Consider the following 17054-nt stretch of genomic DNA (forward strand, 5'->3'; position numbering starts at 1 on the left):
GGCGTTTTATTGAACTGAAAATGTTTTGAGATGTCGTAAAACTAAAAATTTAATGAAGGTACCCTTTTCTTTGGTCTTTTTTTTTTTTTAAACCCCAAGCATCAAATTTAATTTTTTCTATCATCTAAAAGTTTGTGTTACTAACTGCACAAACGTCCTCATCACTTCTGTTGATTAGCTCACCGACTTTTAGTCTGTGTCCTCTTACAACACTGAGTGCAGGTTTTCCATTTCCTTTAACGCACCCAGGACACGCTCGGTATCTCCTGAGAAGAGCTGGAGGCGGCGGCTGGACAGAGAGTCTGGGCGTTACCTGAAAGTTGGCCCAAAATGCTGACACGGAAGTAATTTGATTGCATGTATATTTTCCGTGTAATTTTGTCAAATGAAAAACACTAAATTTCATTAAATCTAATCAATTGGCAATTATTTGACATCAAAGAGGGCTTTGTATGACCCACAGTGCAAAATGAGTTCATCATCCCGAGCTAAAGTAACTTTAAAATACCTTAATATTGGCTTTTATCCATCAAAACTAAATGCACTACACAGTTTTTGCTCACATGTTGTTTTAATACCCAAATATCTTTGGTTAAAGGCCATCTTGTGTATTTTAGGTAAACTGGAACCCTTTAACTCAACCCATTTTCCTTTATTAACCAAAATATAAAATAATCATAATAAATGTCACGCCATATCAAAACAAATGAGCAGTAAAAATCACTCACAACGCGTGCAGTTCATCTAAATAAAAATCATTTAATTTTCATTAATATTAATATTATTATCATCGTCATCATCATTCTATCTAGAGAGAGTCCACCATGCCACTTTCAGATCTGGAGTAGTGCTAAGATGCCTGTCTGTCTGAAGGGGGAAGAGGGTGGGGAGGAAAAAACAGGAAGGAGACAGACGAGTTAGGGTCGGGGGCAGGACCTGTACAGGTTCACGCTCCTGTTCATTCTCCATGCTGATGCAAACAAAGAGGGGGGCGCTATAAAGGAGGGCTGGACAGAAAGAGGAGGAGGAGGGACTGAATTGTAGTTTGTCTTCACTGGCCAACATGAAACTGAGCTGTGAGGACAGAGACCAGCTGAGGGGGACAATGGGTGGAGGGGGTGGAGCAGCTTCAAGCTCACTGGTCAGGTCTGCTGGACAGGGAACCAGGACAAGCCAATCACAGACTGATACAGAGGAGGAGGGTTTATGTATACACGTCTGCATCTGTGTTTGTACATGTAGAGGTGTGCTTGCACTGATGTGTGTATCTGTGAGTGTGTAACTGGTCAGAGTTACTTTGATCCATTGTCACTGTACACTTGTCAAAGTCACTGTCACAACCGGGTACAAAGTTGAGGTAACAAACTTCTTTTTCCGCTTCTGTGAAGAGAGACAAAGAACGAGTGAGAGGAGTCGAATCAATTAAAGCAGCAACTCACGGACGTTTTGCTTCCAGGCTTCTTTAAAGCAGAAGACAGACATCATCAGGGAGTTATCGATGTATAACAAACATAAACACTGGTGTTGTGCTGATAATAAAGCCGTAACACGAGGATTTCATCGTTTGTAAAACCACACTGACAGCACGCTGCAGTTAGCTCATTCGTGACGGGCAGCTGTAGCGCCAATACCTGTCGCCTTCCACTTTCTGTTTCTGAGCAACAAGGAAATGAGGCACCTTCACGGAGCTTCACGATTGGCAGCCTTTATGAGGATGCCATTAGCTCACCGCATGCCAAATTAAATCACGATATGCTCATTATTGATAATCAACTTTGACTTTTCACACTTAAATTCAGTCTTGCAGACACCTGGATGAAACCTGACAATTAGGAGAATCTGAATTTTTGACTGAAACACTTTGTAAGACAATACCGATTCCTAATTAGTTACATATTTATCTGATTCTGAGGCCTACTACATGCCCTCAGGCCATCCTCCACCCCAAACGAGTTGCTTTAGTCCACCTTTTTCAGACACTGACATCACACAGAGCCAACCTGAGCCTTTCGCTCCTGGGGATTATCCTTGTGCAAACTCCTTGTTACCTCATTACTGAAGATTTTGGCCACGTTTAATGTGTGCATCCACCTTTTTCAGCTAATTTTGGATATGGCGGTAAAAGCACAGTGAGTTTATAAAGGGATTACTATTGCAAAAAAGTAATTAGATTACTGTTACTTTCCTGTAAGCACGTTGCGTTACTAAACTGTGATTTTGTTTGTCTCATGACAATGACACGACAACGACAGCGTGCAACGTCCATGGCAACAACGAACACGTGTGTAGATCAACAATGGATAATATGGAGTGTGGTAAACAGTACAACCATGCAGCGTTTAAAGCTCGGAAATACTAACAATACTTTGAGTTTGATTCCGTAATAAGTGACAACATTAACATCCGCTGTACACTCTGCGTGGGAAAAAACTTCTTTCTACAGCGAAAAATTAAACTTAAAATCTGAGCACACGTGAAAACTTCATCTGATTATTGTTTGGACTTCTGTGTGTGCTTTCAACTCCTCACGGATGAGCTCTGATGATGTTCTTTAAGCCGTTACCTGTGTTTCATCGCGCTGTAGTGTTGCCACTGGAAACCATGTTGCTGTCAGAATTCGACAAAGACTGCTCCTTCACTACAGGGTCTGCAGGAGCGAGGGGAAAGGGAACCATGTTTAAAAACCAGAATATCTCTGAGAATAATAGATTTCCTTTTGATTTAGTCATTAAACCCAAAAAACCTACAGAAGTAGGGGTGCTCCATGGCCTCTGTGGCGGTCAGTCTCTGTTGGTGATCGTATCGTAGCAGCTTGTCCAGCAGGTCCAGAGCTTCGGGGCTCACCAAGTGCTGATTCTCCGTCTGCACAAACTGTTCCCAGCGCTTCCTGCTCTGCCTGCAGGCAAATGACGACAAACATGTTTCCATTTTTGGAGGCATGCTTCTGACTTGGTTCAAATCATAAAGAATAGAAGTTTCTCTGTACATGTGGGAGATTCTTCTTCTACAACAGCACCTTTCACTTATGGAGTGCCTCAAGGGTGCATCCTGGGCCCACTTCTTTTTTCATTGTATATGTTGCCTCTAAGTTTGACCTTTAGAAAACATAATTTTTCTTTCCACCGCTTTGCTAATAACATCCAGGCATATATCCTCATTCAATTGACAAGCAGATGCATGGGAGCATCAGTTCAGCTTTCTTAGCAACATTAAGTTCTGTGTGATGATAAATTTCTTATATCTTAATGAAAGAAAGCCCGAGGTTATTTGCTTTGGTAAATTTCACCCCTCAATCAACTCTTCTGACACGCCGAGTCATTCGGCTCGTTACTGTCATGCTGCTGTAATAAAAAAACAAACAAACCTGGGCATGATTTTTGATAAGTTTTCTTTTTAAAATGGATCAACAAATAAGGACTGCCTCTATAATTTACTTTTATCAAATCAGAGTCACTGCCAAAGTAAAACCTTATCTCTTGCAAAATGACCTGGAAAAGGTTATTGATATTTTCAATCACTTCCCACCTGCACTACTGTAATTCCCTTTGGTATCGAACAGTCATCTTTGGTTGCAGTTAGTCCAGAATGCGGAAGCTTGCCTCTCTACTGGTATTAAAAAGCACAAACATCTCTTAATTGGTTCCCTTTCCGTTTTTGAATTGATTTTAAGATTTTATTGCTTACTTTTAAAGCTTTGAACATCACATTCATACACCTGTAAGTACTCTGAGGTCACCTACCCAGTTGCTCTTAGCACCAGGTCTATGGAATAATCCATCTCTCCATATCCGTACAGTTCAGATGGTACACACATTTAAATCTTTATTAACAAGACATTTATTCCTCTTGGCATTTGGATCAAGTGTAGCATCCTTATAGACAAATACATTTTATTTGTTTAATGTTTTGCTTTCATTTTATTTCCCTTGTTGTTTTATTTAATTTTATTGTCTTTTATGAGTTGATCGATTGTCTTTCTCTAGATTTTCATGTAATTTTTCTTGAGGCCGAGTGAACTTACTGTCCTAGGAGGTCCTTGAAGCGTGGGTCTAGCTCAATGTGGTATTTACGCAGGTAGCCGAAAAGCTCGTCTGTCCCCAGGACTTTGGCAATCCGCACCAGCTGGAAAAAACAACAGTGGAAGATCATACATGTCAGAGCAGACTTTTAACACCTTCCAAAACATTAAAAAATGTAACACACAAGCTTTAAGACAGTGGTTACCTCCATCTTTTAATATATAGTCTATGCTACCAAACTGTGGGAAACTCAGACCAATTACTGCATTTATTATGCCAAATTATGCTTCAGCGACAAACCCTGCCATTTATTGGTTTATAAGTTAGTGCCACATATGAAAACATCAGGACACTATCTCACTACAACGTCTATTAAACAGGTTACATTGTAGGCTCTACAAAGGTTCCCCACAGAAGTTAAGTTAGAATGAGCAACTGCACTGAAACCTTCTGGTAAAATGAGGACCCCTGGTGGTGAAAGGTTTAATTACATTTTACAAAAAGTAATTACAAAAAGTACCTTTAGCTGAGAAAAGGACACCACAAACAGCTGTGTGTTTGTGCCATGAGCCGAGGCAGACCCTCTGAGTTTTTTAACGCAAGTGTGCATGGAATCAGTTTTTAATGTTTACTCTTTTGTCTCATCTCGTATAAAAATTCGTGTGACAGGCACCTGATCGTAGTTGTCTTGTCCGTGGAAGAAGGGCTCTTTCTGAAAGATCATACTGGCCAGCATGCAGCCCAGGCTCCACATGTCTAGACTGTAATCATACATCTGGAACACACAATCATCAAACAGCACTGCAGATGAGGACAAAACAGACATCTCAATTATCTGCATGTGAGAAAACAGTGTGCGTGTTACCTGGTAGTCCACGAGGAGTTCAGGGCCTTTGAAGTATCGTGAGGCCACTCTGACGTTGTACTCCTGGGATGGGTGGTAAAACTCTGCCAAACCCCAATCTATAAGACGTAGCTAAAAAACACACACAGCAGAGACACATCCTGTTAATGCAATTTAAGGGTAAATTGGGTGAAGTCACATCTATATCAGCCTGCTGCCCCCTACTGGACATCTTACAGTCTGTTTTTCTTTTCTTGTAATAAAGATAAACCTGCAGTCTGAATTTCTTTCCACAGAGAACTTATTCTGCCCAGCATAGCCTCCACTGAGCTTCACTGTTCCCTGCAGAAACTCGTCCTTGAAGTGCCCTCCAGCTCACTGAACAAAATGTGGTCTGTTCAAACCAAATACTTCAAATTTTGACTCCCTGCTGCCATTTTTCTGCTCTTGAGCTTTGTGTGTGTAGCTGAGTTTGAGCACTTTGTTGCCAGTTCAGAGAAAAGGCTTTTTGGCTGCAAGTCCACACTCTGCTTGTTCCGAACATCTCCACGTTTCAAGGGGAAGTCGGCTTTTCGTCTGCTGCACGCAGATTTCTGCATTTCAGCTTCACATTGCTGCTCATTTCCTTGTGGCACCGCTGGAAATGCCTGTGTGCCTTTGAGACGTCTTACTGACAGAGGATGACATCCTTTGGATATTTTTGTTATGCTAACTGTTGGCAACATTTTTTGATGAATTTGATTTCTGTCACTTCTGCAGCAACCCATTTTTTTCCCCTTCTGTCATCAGATTTTATTCCCGCGACGCTGCTGTTTCTGAGTAAACTCAAGATCGCAGTTCGACCTACATAAGTTGCAACATTAAAAACCGAATTGTTTTCAATCAGGAAACAGGATCTGCTACTGCTTTCACACAAAGCACAAAAAAACCCATGATGTAAACAAATAAAACATGTAATTTCTTATCTGATATATAAATATTACTGGCTTTAAAATGAAAAATATCAAACTAGTCAATGATTCCTATTGTGAATACATTATTAGAAAGCGGGCTTTCTGGGGCATTAAATGTATTTAACTTCCCGGTGAAGGCTTGTTAATGCCAAATGTGTCAGAGTTAAATATGGCTTTGCTCTGAGCATACAGGACTTTTAATATTTTGATGACTTCATCAGTCTCGCTTTGGAGGAATTTTGGCCTTTTCTTCCGTTCAGTGTTGGTTCAATGCATTTGCAGGTATTTGTTTATGCATGGCTCTCTTAAGGTGCTGACACAGCATTTTAATCAGGTTGAGGTCTGGACTTTGACTGGACCACTGCAGCACCTGGATTCGTTTCTTTTTCAGCAATCCTGCTGTGCTCGAGATCATTATTCTATTCCAATTTGGGCCAAATTGACAAATCGCTTCACATTTTTCCCTCCCACTGTCGCCAAAGTGCATATGCGGTATTTGTCCTGATATGCTTGCTGTCTTTGGTTTTCACCAAATGTGCTGCTGTATGTTGTGACCAAGCATTTTCACTTCGATCTCATCTGTTCACATTCAACTTTACAGACCTAAACCATGCTGCGATGTTCTTGTTTTATAGAGAACATCCTTTCCTACAGTGGCCCTGAGACGTCAAATATACCGCGACTTAAGAAACCACCAGAAAATAGACAAACACTGCGAAAGCACACGAAACACAACAAAAGTTGAATTTAGCACAACAGAAAGTGTTTCTCGGGACACAATAACTTGACGGTCCAGCGGCAGAAGTGACAGAAACAAAAAAGACTCAAAGCAGAAGGTTCAACCGTGCTGTGAATGAGAAAAGATGCTAACCCTAACCCTTTGAATCACATATTCATATAATACTGTACATACATGTTTGCCATTAGCTGTTTACTGTTAGCATGCCACTTCCGCCACTGTTCTGTAACGTTATTTGGTCCCCAGAGGTTTGTGAGCTTTTACAATTTTTCTATTTGCTGGTGTCTTCTTATGTTGCAGTCTGTTTGACCTCTCAGGGCCACCGTACTCTCTCCTGGTAACACTTCCAAACAAGCCACACCTGATTCAATGTTTGTCTAATTGCGCTGTCATGAACTTTAACCTTTAATATGCTGACTGAGGCCTGTAGACTGAGATGTAGCCTGTGGGTTGCAGGTGCATTTATACACCCGAATGCTCCAGACCAGCACACTGCAAAAAATGTCTGTTTTAATAGAAGCGCTCCCATTTGCTGATGACCACTCAGGTGGATTCTGTTACTTATCCTCATAATTCATATAGAAGCAGTGAGGCGCACTTAGTTTTTCCCACAGGACTCATTTTAAGACTTGACTGTAGCATGCCCACAAAATTTGTCCAGGCAGACTTTAGACTGCTTCTTTCTTTACCATGTACATATTTTTATTACACTTTGCACAATCTCAGTCTTACTTTTTACTCTTCTTTAGTTTAACCACATTTTATCCCTGTTCCATCTATAAAGCTTTCGCACTCTCTCATTTTAAGGCCGTCACTATGCGCCTGTGGCACTTTTACTTTAACTACATTATTTAATTATTGAAAATTGTACTGTTTTTATTATTTATCCTGCTGCTTTTAAACAATTATTTCCCCTGTGGGATCAAAGTATCTATCTTCATGTATTTAAAATAATCTATAACCAGTGTGGCAGCGAGCTGCCTAACCTTAAGTCACTAAAGCTGTGAGCAGTTAAAGCAGACCAGTTTTTGATTTGTTGTGGTGTTTGTGCTGTGCTGATTAGTGGATTTCCTTTCTGTTAGTGTTGCTCACTCCTCACGCTGGAAGTGGAAGAGAGACGAGAGAGACGGAGTGCCTTTCTCGCTCTGGAGAAAGGCACTCGGGAGCAAGCGACTCTCGACAGAAAATAGATCCATAGTCCTTCACATACACGTAGGACTACATGCTGTCAGAAGTAACCGAGAGAGTTGGAAAGGTCTTGTTTTTTTTAAGTAACATCATAACCTATAAAAAGTGACCTGAGGCATCTGCAGACTGATGATCATAAACGCTTTAATTATCTGATTCTAATAGCTAATGAAAATGCACCAACAGTGTGCAGTGAGCCTGACATTTACGTAGATGGAAATTACATCTGTGTTTATTTTAAGGTTCTCATGCCTAATGCACTCGCGCAGGGACGCTGCGTATTTGAAAGCCCACGCTAATGCAATAACAACTGCTTTTCAAAATGGGAAAAAAAAAGAAAAAAAAAGAGAGATAACAAAAGATGGGAATGAAAAGCCGTGGTGAAAATAACCAGTGAGGGAGGGTGAGTGTGGGGGTGTGAGGGGAGAACAAAATAAGACTACACAGAGCACTGCCTACCTTTCTCAACTGGTGGTCGATCATCACATTGTGAGGTTTGACATCACGATGCATGATTCCCATACTGTGACAGTAGTCCAGAGCCTGACACACACACACATACACACCAACATAAAAAGGTATTAAAGTGCTTCTTTTTTTGGTAAACAGAACAGATTTTCAAGATAGCATTTCTAAACTCACTAGTTTTCTTTAGACAGCATTAATTATTTCTATAACAGAAATATTATAGACAATATTATTAGCCCCCTGAAAAACAGACCTTTTCATTAAGCCATAACAAAACACACTGCTGCGAAATGACGTCCTTTAAATTGGTAATACTCAAAGCTTGTAAAATTAGGTTAATCATCAAATTTGTAAACAGTTTAAAACTTTAATGACCTAAAGAAAGTTTATATATACTGCAGAGAGACACTGCTTATATTTGGAGGAAAAGCACCGTCCCCACAGCGGAGGTTGGCGAGTCTGGAACCGGGAATCTCGTCGAGGTGGAAGTAATCAAGAAAAGGAAGAAGGATCTGTGAAGATTTTCAAAGAAAACCTCAAGCAGTCAGGAGTGAAACTGGGTCTGGGTCATCGCTTTGTCTTCCTACACAACAGCAACCCAAAACATATGTAGCTCCTGATGAAAAACGAATTCTAGAAGACCAAAGTGACCGTTACTGACTGGCCTGCACAAAGTCCTGACTTGAAATCTGCGGGGTGAACTGAAGCCCAAGGGCCGTGCCAGAATACCATCAGAACTGGTCAGGAGACGAGGGGGCTAACAATACTGACACTGGTAGTTTTTGGTTTTTGTGAAATTATTTTGTTTCTGTAAAGTAGAATAATGTAAGCATCCAAAACAAAACTACGATGTTTGCTAAAGCTGAGATGTCTCACCTTCAGTAGTTCATACATATAGAAACGGATATCGTAATCTGTCAACTTCTGGTACAACTCCTGCAGGGGGAGAAAAATAACACAAATAAGCACTGAGGTTTGCTGCTCTTTCAGCCTTACTGATTGCAGCTATGAGAGACTTGGCACCGAGCAATGAAGGAAAGAGGCGAGGATTGTACCTTGAAGTCTGTGTTATTGATGCATTCAAAGACGAGTGCTGGCGTTCTGGACTATACAGCCACCACAGAGAGCATGAGAAGGGTGTGGAGAGAAATCAGGAGGAAAAACAAACAATTAACACCACAGAGAGAGAAATATATAAATCAGGAATACGCTTATTTCTGATTCAATCACCTGATAAACCAGTGATTTGGCAGCCCCCACCATGTGATTTCAACCCAAACGGGACGAACGATACAACCATTTGAATCATCCCTGATACTCAGCCGTGCAGTCAAAAAGCTGTGCATACAATGATCATTTTCTAACCCAATGAAGTTCACAGGAACAAACAGACAAAGGACCCCGCAGGGTTCCCACCGCTGCACTGGAACAAGGCCTCCTGGCTTAGTCAGAGCATTTCCACTGCCTAAAAATATCCTTCCTTCCTGGTCGGTTGATGTGTCCCAGCTCAGAAAAATTGTAAAAAGGAGATATCCAGTCTGGTCGTCGCGGTGGATTTCAGATTGAAAACACAGAATATAGAAACAAATAAGTGGTCAAATGATAAAACTCCTGTAACTTCTGTTGACTACAAAACAAAAATTAAAACGCCACAAATTTTAGGTCCGATGGGAAGCTGAGAGCCAAAACAATCACACGGTAATTACAGCAAAACTGGAATTATAAGATTACTTTGTTTCTCGTGCCGACACAGAGTCTATCATTTGCTAAAGACAACGATGTCGTAAGGGGCTTCCTGCAGTATTTGTCATGCGAACAAACAAATGCTCAGGTGAGCACACAATGGCACAATAAACCAGCGATCCAGGTGCTAAAAAGAAAAGTTGCAGTTCCTCAAATGGCCACTTGAGGCAAAAACAAAAGAGAAGCAATGATTTCACACAGCTGGCCGTGTTAAAATATCCAACTTTACAGCAGCAGGCAAACAAGCTTGCTATGACGATGGCCCTTTATGACGACTGCATGGAGGTTATTTAATTATTTTGTTTTATAACTCATAAGTTTTCATTAGACTGATGTACAGAATTTAGCATGATAGAGTTCCAGCTGAAGTGTAACTTCCCAGTTTTCAACTGCAATGCCCCTGAAGTAGGATTTCGAGTCAGAGCAGCGCATTTGTGACTCGCTAAATGAGCCGTACGCAGAGCATTGATCAGGCACTATCCGTGAATGTGCTGCAGCACCTTTTTAAGCACAAAAAGAGCCCCGTGTTGTATTTCTACTGACGCACAAAGAGCTCGACCTCACTAAGGAGCAAAGCAAATCATGTTTTCCTTGATTTTCCAACTTCACTACTGGAATACAGTTTGAGAGTAAAGTCACTTCCAGCTCAACCATCCGTCTTCAGAGGCAAATGAAACGCCACAACAGCCTCGCTTTAGATCATTTTCGTCACCAAACTGAACGTCTTCACCTCGTCAGTGGTGCTAGTGCACTTATGAGGCGAAGCAAATCATCCTTTACATGCATTTCTGTGCGATGCAACCAGAAAACCTACAGTTGCATATTTCTAACCACAGCAGCTAGCATTTGCTTCCTTCTGGCTCAACACCGCCCGAAAGAAAACAAAACAAGAGGGAACTGGCTGTAATAATAAAAACAGTGTGAATACCTATGGAGCTGAAACATACTACAAAATCTTTTTGTACCATTAGGTTCACACTTCTCCACTCACCGACAGTCAGCAAATGCAATTCACCAAGAAGTGCAGCAATTTTCCAAACATACAATGGGAAGAACAACATGGCTGCCTTGGAAGTATTCAAGGTAAACACTGCAGCCTCTAAACTGACACCAACTTGTAGCTTAAAAAAAATGGTTCCAGTCAACCCGGTTTATTCATTTTAATATGGGGGAAAGTAACAGTGAGAATGGCGCATCCCTTATTTGGCTGACATTAAATCAAAGACCTAATATAAATGTAATTATTCACAATGCTGTGAGCTTGGGACAGTTTGTTTTCTTGAGAGAATGACGGGGAAACAAAGAAGGCAGAAAGACGGAGCTTTAATCTAGTAGCTGCATCTCTGGCTGACATTGTGGCTGCTCATACTCTAGCCCTAGTTTTACATCTCGATTCATTTTGACACTTCATAAAAACATAAACATGCTATTAGCAAGCCTACCACTGGGTCTTTCACTGTGTCCACCAGACGGATGATATTGGTCCCTCCTCGCAAGTTCTCCAGGATTTTGATCTCTCGCTTGATCTTCTTCTTCTTGACAGGCTAAAACAAGCATGAAAAACAAAACAGCCAGATTTAATAAAAAGATTTAACAGAGCAGTCTCAGAATAAATGAAAAACAGCAGAGGAAAAGATGTCAAATCTGAAAGGTTGCCCTGCTGCTTCTTCTCACTCCCGCCTCATATCTGCTGACTCTGCTTGCACTGTCGCTGCTGCTGCATTCTTCAGCATCTCTTAGCTTCACTCAGTCTGAGGTTTCCATTTAAGTGACTGTCAGCTAATCCTCATCTGTCACAGGCATCACTCAATTTTTTTTAGCGGTTAGACCTCTTGCACTTAGTCATATAGTTGTTTAGTAACCATGTTAAATAGTGACTACTAACTGTGACAAGACAAAAACGAATCAAACGCAGGGTCTACAGCTAAAAATCTAGATATTTATGCTGTGGCTGTTTTTAAGAAGGGCTCAAATGACTTGGATATGTGAATGTTGTGTACTCAATTAGCTTAATCCACCAGTAGTGAGGCAGCAGTAATAGAGCCAGTCAATCCAAGCCGGTTGTAGTGTTCGCACCACCTACGTCTTACAAATGGAGCTTTGTGTCAGCACCTAATTTAAGGAGTTTGGTTATTTCCCATATTTGCCTTTATTATTAGTTATATTTATTACTGATGTGATGCAAATGTTTGGCAGTTCTCTGCAGCACAGTAACCACACGTCATCATCCTGCTGGAACCAACTTCGTTAATCTTCATCTGGGATTTTCCAAAAGCAGCAGGGGGCTTTGCTCCCTGGCTTAACTGCAGGGCTGCAATTAGCTCCAGATCAGCAGTGATTGAGTGACCCAGAGCTGCCATCACTGGCCCGCTAGCTGTTTAGGCGATCGGGCAGAGCGGCCCAAGTTTGTTTGTTTTTTTCCATCTGGCAAAATGTTTGTCAGGAAAAAACTTTGGACTCTGATGTTGGAGTTTTTTTAATCACTAATTCAACAAACATGTAATCTAAACTAGACAAATGCAGGAAAACTGGAAAGCTAAGGTGCATCTATTTTCAGCTTACACGGTCTCAGCGCATTAGCAGGGTTTAAGACAAAAAATAATCCTTTCACGCTGCCAGAATTTTAAGAATTATGTCTTTGGGTTCATTTAAGCAGCTGGGATGAGAGTCAGCAATACCACGACTGAGGCCAGGTTTCTCTACTGCAAAATGATGGGGGAAGAGTTCCCCCCCCCAAGCATGGTAGGTGCCTTCCTTTGGTGGTTTTCAGGGCACGCACAACTGACCTAAAACTCGCTGGAGAAACTAGACATCTCATCTGGTCTGGGAGCGCCTCAAGATCTTCCAGGAGGAGGTGGAAAATGTACTCAGGCAAAGGGATGTTTGGAATAACCTGCCTAGCCTAGCAAAAGACTAATTATTCAGGAAATACTCAAGACTAAAAAAAGCTATGTCTTCATTATTCATTAATTTAACAATTATTTATGCGGTCATACATCATCAGCTGGTCAAACTCTGCTTTGAGGTTTTCTTAAAATTCACATTAATTGAAGCAGAAATCTCCACGGCCAAAAACTGCAGTTCCTTAAATGGCCACTTGAGGCCTGTTCCAGAAGTAAATCGATCCCAAAAGGCTTCCATGTTAAATTACCAAACTTTACAGCAAAAATAAGGATGTTTGCTTTGTGCTACAGGAGACTGTTTTTTTCTCAAGAGCTAAAATCCATTTTCATAACAACTATATAGGGGTGAAATGCACCTCAATGCAAAGAGCTGTAGCCAACAGCTCTCTCACCCTCATTTGTGCTGTTGGTTTAGGAGCATTTTAATGGAATGCTCTGATATGGATTTAAATGTGCTATAACAAGTTTATCCCTGAGTTTTGTTGAAATTGTAGTATTTAAGTACTAAAAGCTACTTTTAGCTACTCCCATATTCACAAGGGCTCACTACAGCAGGTAGATCCACATATCTGACTTAATGCAATGCCCGAGAGATTTTTATTTCCTGTTGGGATCGAACTCAGGATCTTTAGCATAGACAAATGCATACACAATTACACAGAATTCTCCCACCTTTTATATACAGTCTGTGTATTTATCTAATAGCTTTTCACAACTGGTGGTATGGTAAGTATAAGGCTCTATTGCAGATATATTTGGCAATAAAATATTATTAAATAATAGTTATTCTTTAAAATGTAATAAAAATGCCCATGATGGCAGTGCTGTCCCAATCAATCTGCTCACCTTCAGGATTTTGACCACCACCTTCTCATTGTTGGTGATGTTGATAGCCTCGAACACTTCGCTGTACTTCCCTCTGCCCAGCTTTCGAACCAGCTGGTAGTCCTCCTGGTTGCTATAGGGACAGCCAGAAAAACAGGAATATGAGGAGAGAGGAATTTTTTTCCAGATACATACAATTAAGCCAGTCTATAAGCTGATTCTAAATGTTCTACCCGCTGACTTCTGGTTCTGATACCAAGCCAAAATGTTATACAAGTCAGGCTGGATAGGTGAAAGAGATGGAGGTAAGGAGGAGGAAAGTGTCAAACAGTGAAGAACAGCAGGCTTGAAGGTCGGGAGACATGGTGTCATCACACCCTCACAGCTAAATGTATAATAATAGACGCCCATCTGCCATATTTCCCCTCCACAGAAATCCCTTATCATACGATTATCATGCACGCTGCAGTAATCAGAAATGTCCTCACTTCCAGTTGGGTACGTGGGCCTCGTAGTCCCAGTACTCGCGGGTCTTCAGCGTGTTGACGTCTGCGTACACACGGGCTTTGCTACCGGCCACCGGACCCGGCATGGCGAGACCCGTGGCTCGGGTGCCGTGGGGCGCCTGTCACGGAGATCTGCTGGGATGTGGATGGCAGACTAAAATGGGGGGGTGGGGTGGCGGAGTTGTATGAATGGGGATAACGTGTGTGGGTGTAAAGCGGAGCTGGCCAGCCAGCTATCGTGCAGAGATAAGCAACCAGAGTCAGAAAAGTGGAGGCAGGAATGATGAGAAAACCAGGGATGTCCGCCGGGAAAAGCCGCAGTCACTGCCCGCCGAGCAGCACTCCTTGGTGGGGTTAACAGAAGCAGCAGAGACGGGGAGGGGGTGGTGGATCTTGGAGTGATTAGCAGCTGAGGTTACACACAGGGACGGGGAAGCATCGGGGCACTGAGGTAGAGAAGAACCGGACCCCTGAAAGGCCACAGAGGGGGCTGGAAAGGAAGTCGGTGGTCTAAAAATTACGGGTCTAAACTCCAAGGCTAACGTTGCTCTTTGCGGGCCCCAAATCCGAGGAGAAACAGGCGGCCTTCCTGCGCTGGTCCGGGAATGAGGGGTGCCCACCGTGGGCCGGTGTTCGCTATCAACCGAAAACCGATGTGATGGATCGACAGCGGGGATCGATCTCGGGGAGAGGAGGGGGTGGAGTAGCGGAGAGATCGATGATGTTAGCTAACGGTAGCCTGCGATGCTACTTGAGCGCGAGGATGTCGCACCGACGGGGAGCGCTCGGCGCCGTGCACCACCATCGGCGGAGACAGCGTCATGTGCGATCGGCTGTGCGGGGTAAGCAGCGTCTCGGAGGCCCGGTGCCACACGCTCACGGAGACCCCACGATTCAAGGGGATTCTTCTGCACCTGCGGACCTCCCCTAGTCGAGAGCGCAGGGAAGGGAAGCGGATTGCGATTGAAGAGGCGCAAGAGAGCCGCCCGGATGTGAAAGCCGCTGGCTGCCGGGGTGAAAATGAGGAACGAGACCTTCCAGTGGATAGCCGGGCCACAGCGCCCCCTGGTGAAAAGGATGTGACGGATTTCTCAACTATTTAAAAACGGAGTGCAAAAGTAAGTAAAACAAAAACAAAAACAAAGCTGGCTCCGGTATGTAACAGGTGTCGTCTCGTCTGTTTGTAAGCAAGGTGCAAAAACTACCTCTCTAAGGCAGAACTCGTTAGATTTTAGTTGCTCCTGTCACTTTCCTAAAACTAGATATGCTCTCGAGCACACTTGGAAAAATTGTAAAATCTTCACACTTTCACCCAGCAAAGCGCAACCTTGCTCAATTAGAATGTTCTCCAAAATGTGAAAACATTCTAGAGGAAAACCTTTAGGAAGCTTTTCCTGGAGGTTCCCTTAAGTTTGTTTGTTTTTGTTTTGTTTTTTTAAATAACCTTTAGGGAAACATCTGGGAACATTCTTGAAGGTCCCCTGGAGGTTCTACAAAAGCAACCTTCAGTTTTCAGATTGCCACCCTTGCTGTTCACTCTGTTTTAACGAAATTTGTCTCATATGAATTGGAGTTGTCTCAAGTATGAAATACAATTCATTGTTTCTATTTTACCTTTTGAGTTCAACTCTGGCCTTAAATTTGAACTTGGTAGCATGGATTTTCTTAAAGAATATACATATCTCACTATAGTATTTTGTAATAGTTCTACAATAATATTCTCCATTTTTTGTTAATTAATGAGTAATAATAACAACAACCCTGCTATGCTTTCTGTGTTTCTTTCATGTAAGAAAGAAACAGATTAGAACATGATTGAAAAAAAAATCAGCTATTTCAAACGTAATATTAAATAGTATTTTACATCTGAAGCCGAAAACGTCTGGTAAATTTCATATATTTTCATGGATGAATTCAATATTCATGAGACATATCAAGGCTTCTTTTGTTTTAATTTTAATTATTATTGATTGACAATCAGAAATTCAGTATTAATCAAAAAAAGGATTCCTGATAGAGAAATGTTCCAATTCTAAAGCGTGGTCACTTAGTACTTGGTTGGGGTTCCTTTACCATGAATTATTGCATCAGTGCAGTGTGGCATGGAGGCAATCTCTGCTGAGGTGTTACAGGTTACTTTGATATGAGCCTTCAGCTCATCTGTGTTTTTGGGTTGGGTGTTTCTCATTTTCTTCTGGACAATACTTCACGGAGTTTCTGTGGCGTTCAGGTGATGGTAAACTGGCTGGTCAATCAAGCACAGTAATAACATGGTCACCAAACTATTTGGTAGCAGTTTTGGCATTATGAGTAGAAGCTGAAAGGAAATTGCTGTCTCCATAAAGCTCTTAAGAAGATTTTACTGAATTTCTCTAAAAAGTCCTGGTAGACACTCTATTGACTTTGGAGTTGATCAACCACCAACAACACCACACTGCACCACAAATGATCACACAGTGCAGGACATTCACATGGGACTTCACTACCGCTCTGTTCCTTCATCTAAGAGGAGGTCCACATCCAGATGTTGTTCTCCCTGGCCCAGGTAAGACGCCTCTGACGTCTCTGGTTCAGGAGTGTCTCCTACCATAATAGGGTAGAAGGTGCATAATACCGTTAATATGCTTCCGTACAGCACTCTGCAAACAGCCAGCTGTTTCAGCAAATCGATGATCGTCATCTGGACAGCTGTCGAGTCAGCAGTTTTCCCCATGATTGAAGCTGTATGTGCTGAACTAAACTGAGAATTGTATAACATTTGTAATGTCTGAATGGTAATTGAAATGAAATGGTCTAATAATCTGACACACTGGATTTCAGATTTTTATTTTAACCAAGAAAAACTGTTTTCAGATGGACGTATACA

At 41.9% G+C, this 17054-nt stretch overlaps 1 protein-coding gene across 2 annotated transcripts; it reads right to left on the bottom strand.

The window, feature by feature from the left end:
- Positions 1 to 739: 739 nt before the first annotated feature.
- On the bottom strand, positions 740 to 15158 carry csnk2a2b (casein kinase 2, alpha prime polypeptide b). Of its 2 annotated transcripts, XR_014921539.1 has the most exons (13): positions 14171 to 15158; positions 13704 to 13815; positions 11397 to 11498; positions 9267 to 9317; positions 9088 to 9147; positions 8203 to 8286; positions 4885 to 4995; positions 4693 to 4794; positions 4022 to 4122; positions 2748 to 2896; positions 2564 to 2647; positions 1297 to 1380; positions 740 to 1148 (listed from the first exon to the last, which is right to left on the bottom strand). XR_014921539.1 is itself a non-coding variant. In XM_085464558.1 (12 exons), exons 1-11 carry the CDS (start codon positions 14272 to 14274, stop codon positions 2571 to 2573), a joined length of 1053 nt encoding a protein of 350 aa, XP_085320684.1. In that variant the 5' UTR covers positions 14275 to 15158; the 3' UTR covers positions 740 to 1380; positions 2564 to 2570. The 2 variants fall into 2 exon arrangements, 1 of the variants encoding a protein (XP_085320684.1); XM_085464558.1 differs by having other exon boundaries at positions 740 to 1380.
- Between the last annotated feature and the right edge of the window lie 1896 nt (positions 15159 to 17054).

Source organism: Copadichromis virginalis, linkage group LG7 (genome assembly GCF_057382275.1).
Source record: "Copadichromis virginalis isolate Kocher_CV1m ecotype Utaka linkage group LG7, C_Virginalis_male_GT1.1, whole genome shotgun sequence".
NCBI classification, from domain to species: Eukaryota; Metazoa; Chordata; class Actinopteri; order Cichliformes; family Cichlidae; genus Copadichromis; species Copadichromis virginalis.

What these genes read in the sequence shown, in the direction of transcription:
- csnk2a2b (XM_085464558.1), bottom strand. Translation starts at nt 14,274, where the DNA reads ATGCCGGGTCCGGTGGCCGGTAGCAAAGCCCGTGTGTACGCAGACGTC. An exon ending in GCCCACGTACCCAACTGGAA is followed by an intron (nt 13,816 to 14,170) that starts GTGAGGACATTT and finishes CTGTCCCTATAG; the next exon opens with CAACCAGGAGGACTACCAGC. An exon ending in TTCAAGGACCTCCTAGGACA is followed by an intron (nt 2,897 to 4,021) that starts GTAAGTTCACTC and finishes ATTTGCCTGCAG; the next exon opens with GCAGAGCAGGAAGCGCTGGG.